The sequence below is a fragment of the Sardina pilchardus genome, chromosome 10 (assembly GCF_963854185.1).
Source record: "Sardina pilchardus chromosome 10, fSarPil1.1, whole genome shotgun sequence".
Classification (NCBI taxonomy): Eukaryota; Metazoa; Chordata; class Actinopteri; order Clupeiformes; family Clupeidae; genus Sardina; species Sardina pilchardus.
This window is the reverse complement of record NC_085003.1, coordinates 2,363,210-2,369,917: the sequence shown is the minus strand read 5'-3', so window position 1 is coordinate 2,369,917 and position 6,708 is coordinate 2,363,210. Positions and strand designations below refer to the sequence as shown.

The 6,708-nt window shown below is 43.3% G+C and overlaps 1 protein-coding gene across 2 annotated transcripts; it reads left to right on the top strand.

Moving 5' to 3' along the window:
* Positions 1–302: 302 nt before the first annotated feature.
* On the top strand, positions 303–6,094 carry mmp15a (matrix metallopeptidase 15a). 2 transcript variants are annotated; one of them, XM_062548433.1, is made up of 11 exons: positions 303–676; positions 779–946; positions 1,316–1,464; positions 1,789–1,911; positions 2,065–2,372; positions 2,555–2,716; positions 2,845–3,092; positions 3,217–3,355; positions 3,825–3,975; positions 4,122–4,237; positions 4,501–6,094. In XM_062548433.1, exons 2-11 carry the CDS (start codon positions 830–832, stop codon positions 4,929–4,931), a joined length of 1,944 nt encoding a protein of 647 aa, XP_062404417.1. In that variant the 5' UTR covers positions 303–676; positions 779–829; the 3' UTR covers positions 4,932–6,094. The 2 variants fall into 2 exon arrangements, with proteins under 2 accessions (XP_062404417.1, XP_062404416.1); XM_062548432.1 differs by having other exon boundaries at positions 304–946.
* Positions 6,095–6,708: the final 614 nt, after the last annotated feature.

Genomic DNA, 6,708 nt, shown 5'->3' with positions numbered 1-6,708 from the left:
AGATGATGTAAAGGCATGGGGGACAGTTAGTCTGACATGCTCTGATGGACATTCTAAATAATTTGCTCCTAGACATTTATGGTCAGATGGACAATATTTTTAAATCAGCTAGATGGCAGTGGTTACTTTTGTTCATTTCTGTCAGTGATATAATTAGCCTAACATGCATGCACAGATGTGATTATTAAGCTAATAATAACACGGGATAGCTTTATGCGATGGACGCACTGACAGAATGAGGGGGAGTGGTGTGTTTGAGTTAGGCCTAGTATGTAAAGCGGGTGGGGCAGCAGCCTGAGAGAGTGGGCTACAGGGGAATTAATCTCATAGAACTCTCGCCCGGACGCCATCCAAAACATCTCGTGAAAAGTTATGCAGGATTTGGCCTATCTAGTTCAGTACCAGCCACAACATATGCGTTTGCGCTCAGAGTTTCGTTAGGAAAGTTCAAATCCGTGCTAATATATGTCGATAAGACCGCCAGTTGCGACGTGATTTGAGGCGTACGAGCAATAGTCTACATTCAGCTGACAGACGGTCCGAAACTTGATCAAAGTTTCCAAGTATTGGCCGTTCGGCTGTAAATTTGCCATATTAATGACAAATGCTCTGAAGCAGAGATTTATCGAAGCTTGAAGCGCGTCAGGTCCGCTTTCGTCGGTGAATGATCGCGAATGTAAGATAATATTGGTTATTAGTTATTGAGTAGCCTATGCTGCCATGAGGGTGGTCTAGCGTGTTTCTTAGCCACTTTGCTTTGTGTTGTCGGCCCGTCCAGATTTTTTGACGGTCAACGCTATTCTGCAGGCTGGTGAAGAAACGGGGTGCAATGTTATACCGATGCGGACGCTTTTCTCCTGGATTGTTCAAATGGATTATTTTTCCGTTGTGGTTGTCACTTATTAGTAACTTCGAGGCATTTGCAGATGACCCCTTCAACGCTGAGGTAATCCTTTATTTATTAATAGACTATCCTACAATGTTATGAGCGACGAAATCTCACTCCAGGTGTTTATACTTTCGACTATGCCTCCGTTCACGGGGTAGGGGGGCTTGCAGAAGAGGCTATTCTATTGTTCCACTGTAACCTACGACGGGGTAGCCTCACAACAACTGGGGTGCATGTCTTTGACTTTGACAAATGAGACATTGTAGCCATTTCAGTGCGATGTCACAGTGAGCCAAATATCACACACAGACACATCAATATATCTCTAGTGTAGACCGACCCTTGACGTCCTTCCCAGTAGGCTAATTCTTCTAGTTTCCTCCCTCAGTTTTACAGTAATGTTGTGTTTCCCTCTCGCAATCTCAGTCCTGGCTACGGAAGTATGGCTACTTGTCCCAGGCTAGCCAGCAGATGTCCACCATGCAGTCTGCACAAATCCTCTTGAATGCGGTCAGCGAAATGCAGCGGTTTTATGGCCTAGAGGTTACTGGAGTGATGGACCAGGCTACCCTTGGGTATGGATGCCCTTTATTCTGACATTCTGTTTACCTTTGGAAGAGCATGCTGTGGGCATTAAAAGTGGGTGATTCATTTGAAAACCGTGCAGGGTAATGATCAACTGGTCTATTTTTAACATTCAGTTTGCTAGAACTGGGTAGGCCTACTACTGATTTATTTTAAAAATGTAGGTAATGATCAACTTACATATACTGCAAAATAAATATAATAAATGCATTTGTAACATTACCCAATTTGTCTTTAAACAATGCAAAACAAGAATTTGTGCATGGTAGAGACGCCTGTAAATAGTTCTAATCTAAAGCATTATGCCACTTCAGTGCTATGAAAAGGCCTCGATGTGGTGTGCCAGACCGATTTGTGCAGCCAGATGAGGGAAGCACACGAAGAAAGCGCTTTGTACTCACTGGTCAAAAATGGGATAAGGATAAATTAACGTACAGGTAAATTGCTTTTTCTTTACCCAACATTTGATTATGTCAGACCAATCTGTGTACACAACATCAATTATATCTTCTAAACTCTTAATTATGGGTTGACATCATGTAGAGATCATGCAACAGATGCATTTTGTTTCCTTTCTTTCTGCTTCTCAGTATTCTGAACCACACACCCAAAATTGGAGAGCAGAGGTCATTTGACGCAATTCGTAAGGCCTTTAAGGTTTGGGAAAGGGTGACACCTCTTACCTTTAACGAGATCCCTCATAAGGATATCAAAAATGGCAGCCAAGGAGAGCCAGACATATTGGTGCTGTTTGCCTCAGGATTCCATGGCGATATGTCTCTGTTTGATGGCGAGGGAGGGTCCCTTGCTCACGCCTTCTTCCCCGGGCCAGGGATGGGTGGAGACACACACTTTGACCTGGATGAGCCCTGGACACTTGACAACCATAATGAGCAAGGTGACTAGATTCAAAGATCATCAGACCCAGCAATACAGTGATGAATGTTAGCTTATATGTTGTACTCATCTTTGTGGATATTATTGGGTATATGGGATATTATTCTGCCATTTGTCCTCTGTGAAGTCAGAGGAGGAAAGTACATATTTCACATTATCACACCACCGTTTGTTTGTGTTCAGGTGTTGATCTTTTTCTGGTGGCCGTCCATGAGCTCGGTCATGCGCTTGGTCTGGAACACTCCAACGATCCTTCAGCCATCATGGCTCCTTTCTATCAGTGGATGAAGACGGATGATTTTTCTCTCCACACGGATGATCTCAATGGAATTCATGAAATTTATGGTGCATTTCTTCAAAAAATTGCATCTCATTTTTAGTCTTCTGCCATCTGGCCTGTCATTGTACTGTAGATCTGTAGTAATGTATCTGCTCAGACCTGGATGTGAATATGAATGTTTAATGTTTTGAAGGACATCCCGTGCATGATCCAACCCAGGCCACCCCTACTCCATCATTTGACATCATCTCTACAGTTGCCAACCGCGTCACCCCGAAACCCAAACCAAGACCTACCAAACCTTGGGTCCCACCGGTAGCTCCGACCAGAAGGACCTATCGACCACGGCCGACACAGCGCTCTGATGGAGCTCCCCCCAATATTTGTGATGGCAACTTTGACACAGTCACTTTGCTGCGAGGAGAGATGTTTGTTTTTAAGGTACATCAAACATTGATAACATTGCATGTTATGTCCATTGTTTTAGTTATCCCTGCATTGTTATGTCAGATACCATTCCATATACGGATGAGAACTGCTATCTTAATGTCTCTTTTAACAACAGGGTCGTTGGTTCTGGAGGGTGCGAAGGAACAAGGTTCTGGACAATTACCCAATGCTCATTTCACTGTTTTGGATGGGCCTGCCGGACAACATAGATGCTGCCTATGAACGTCATGATGGGAAATTTGTCTTTTTCAAAGGTCTTACTCTCTTCCTTTTAGCAGCATGCCACGTGCATTCAGTGTACAGATTTAAATCGTGTGTGACTTCTTTCACTTCTTTTCTAACTGCAGGTTTGAGTAAAAACACTGAGTATGCAAAGCTTTGCTGCTCTGTCTTTAAGCAGTCTGTTTCTCCCATTGACATTCTTTTTGCCAAATTATGTCACTAGTAAAACACTCTGAAATGTTAATGTGGAAAAAGAGTCTCTTAGTGTTCAGCACCTGGCACATCTGCTTAACTGTTGATTGCGTCATACACTAGACCAGATGCTGACTGTTCTGCTTTCAGTTTGAAACTTTTTGGAGGAATCGAGTTAGAGTGTGGCCTCAGTATGAAGAGCTAGCTGCCTTTTATGTACAGTATGCATGGCTCAGAACGCATTTGTTATAGATAGTCTCATTTTGATAGCATTTTAGTCATGTTGAGGTGTCTTATTTCATATTGCAGGGAGTCGGTACTGGGTGTTTCGAGAGGCTGACTTGGAGCCAGGATATCCACAAGAGCTCATTCACTATGGCCAGGGCATTCCCACAGACAGAATAGAAACAGCCATTTGGTGGGAGCCAGCAGGCCACACATATTTCTTCAGAGGGAATCAGTAAGTGCACATGCTTTGTGAAAGTCCATCCTTTGATTGTCTGATGCTACCAGGAGCAAGTCTCCAAAGTCTACATTAAGTGTACATTTTGTACATTAGTGGACATTTATACAGTAATAAACATCTGTTAAATCTGTGCTCCTCAGATATTGGCGCTTCAAGGAAGAAACCCGTAATGTAGATGAAGGCTACCCTAAACCAGTGAGCGTATGGAATGGCATTCCTGATTCCATCAAAGGAGCATTTCTCAGTGAAGATGGAGGTGAGTCAGCAAGTGTGATGTTTTCTCCAACGCAGAAATCAAATAAGGAAGATTTTGAACTTTTATTACATTGTAAAGACATTTAATCATCAAAATACTCCAGCTTCAACAGGACACTTTTAGTTTGTTTTACTTGTAGTTGTAAAAGCAAAACTAGGGCAGAACAATTGTAACTACATTTGGCACATAAAAACTGCAGAACCCCACCATTATCTGGTTTTGGTGTGCACGCTCACTCGTGATTGTTCCTTTTCTGCTTGCAGACTACACGTACTTCTACAAAGGCACGCAGTACTGGAAACTTGACAACACAAAGCTGCAGGTGGAGAAGGGACACCCCAAATCTATCGTCAGAGATTTCATGGGCTGCACGGTGGACTGGAGCCCAGATGTGGACACTGATTCTGATCCAGATGAGGGCCAAGGTGCCGATGAAAATCCTACCGTCAACGACGACTCAAGCCATGAGGATGGAAAGGAGGAGGAGGATGAGGAGAAGGACAAGGAGATCGATGTGGTAGTGAAGGTCAATGACAGGGATGATCATGTGATAACCCTAGTCCTGATCACTGTGCCTTTGGTCCTGATCCTGTGCATCTTGGGGGTGATCTATGTCATCATTAGCACTCTCCAGAATAAGGAGACGCCAAAACTTCTGGTCCACTGCAAACGATCCCTGCAGGAGTGGGTGTGATCTGCGTAGTCGAGCGGACGGATCCGAACCTCTCTCATCCTAACACACAGCACTGCACTCACCAACATGCCTCACACTCATGTCACTCCACACACTAAAACGTCCTCCCATACACAGAAGATTCGCAGAGGTCTGGATCCCGCTCCTCCTCTGCCCATGGTGCTTAACCCTTTCGTAGATATGGTTAAAGAGACTATTTGCACTTTTATGTACTCAAGTGTATATGTTCAGGGGTTGTTCGTGTTGTGGTCATCTGCTCTCATGGCATACCTGTGTGTCCCTCCCCCACCGAGCTCAGACTCTTGCCTTGAACTGAACGAATGTCACATCTGTTATGATGAGCCTTACACCACTATATGTACCCATATGTCTTTAAACGTTGGTCAGCGTTAATTCACTGAAGGCCAAACGTACAGGCGAAGAATGTGTAGCTGCCTGCACATCTTTAAGGGGCCTTTTCAGTTTCTGTCTGTGCAGAAACGCTGGCCTGGTTAATGCAGCCCAGATGTTGCTGATTTAGGAGTTTGCAAGCTGGGGATTTTTTGGACTGTCAGTATTTCCTTCGTCTGTCTTTAACAGTCACTGCCAAGGAGGAAGGGGTTGAGGGGTGGGCGGTGCTCCCCTGGCACCCAGCCAGCTGACCTACATTAGTGAGCCCCACCACTATTTATGGGCTCTCTCTCTCTCAGAGCTCGGCCTGAAAACTCTTTTTTTTCCTGTGAGATTTTGGTTGATTTCCCTTCCCCTCCTTTTTTCGCTGTAGGCGCACTCAGTGTGGAGTCATTGTTTAGACATTTGATTCCCAGTTTGTGTGTGCCATTGTTCATGATCTGTGGTGCTTTTAAGTGATTTAAAATGAAGGAAAGTGTAGAATTATGTACCTAATTTTTTTAACTCTTGACAATGTGCCACGCTTCCCTGCTGTTTACCAACAATCTGATGTTTATCTATGTTTTGCCTTTGCACCTTGTGTGGTGACTATGCCTAAGTATTTTTCCTGACGCTTGTCTGCTTGTTTGAAATAACAACGTTTTGAAGATTTTTTGAAAATGTTATACTTTAACATTGTTTTCTTGTTGCTAAAAGAATCATGCAGGACATGTATGGCTTTTGCACAGATACATGTAACAATTTGTTGCTTCGTAATAAACACCGCTGTAAGAGTCTTGACTGTTTTTATAGAAATGTTTAGATGCTTTCATTGCAAAGGCAATTCAATTGAAATTGTCATCTGCAAGGAATGAGAGAGCTAAACATCATGTGCTTGTCAAAAAGCATTTCCTGAAATGTACATAATTTGTAAACATTCTTGCTCCATGTGTTGGTGTTTTCAAACATCTAAGAGGATGTAGACAATATCCAGCTTGCTGAATGGGGAAAACAGCTGCAGAAATGCAGGTGCAAGCAGCAATAACCAGGCAACACCTGTCAGAACTCACTTGTGTCCCTCCTGGACATGGTTACCCTCAGACTGTTCTCTGTCTCCACAATCTATGAAAAAAATACTATGTATAATAAGATGAGATGTAAGTATTTATCAGTGTTGTCAATACAGTTCTACAATTTTACAGACAATTGTACAAACAGGTTCCTTAGGCTGTATGAACGCTCACCTTATTTTGCTCAAGACTTAACTGTCATTGAGTCATTGTGTCATGCTGTGGCTGTGATTTCCCAAGACATGTGTAAGCCATCTGATGTTATGTTAGTACCACAGGGGAGAGCCCTTAAGTGCCCCATTTGTTGGTCATTATTCTGAGGAGTATCCTGCTAGTCT

Bases quoted from the DNA above. Each gene is read 5' to 3' on its own strand.
- mmp15a (XM_062548433.1), top strand. From the start codon at position 830: ATGTTATACCGATGCGGACGCTTTTCTCCTGGATTGTTCAAATGGATT. The intron at 1,912-2,064 runs GTAAATTGCTTT...TCTGCTTCTCAG, and splicing joins AAGGATAAATTAACGTACAG to TATTCTGAACCACACACCCA. The intron at 3,093-3,216 runs GTACATCAAACA...TTTTAACAACAG, and splicing joins GAGAGATGTTTGTTTTTAAG to GGTCGTTGGTTCTGGAGGGT.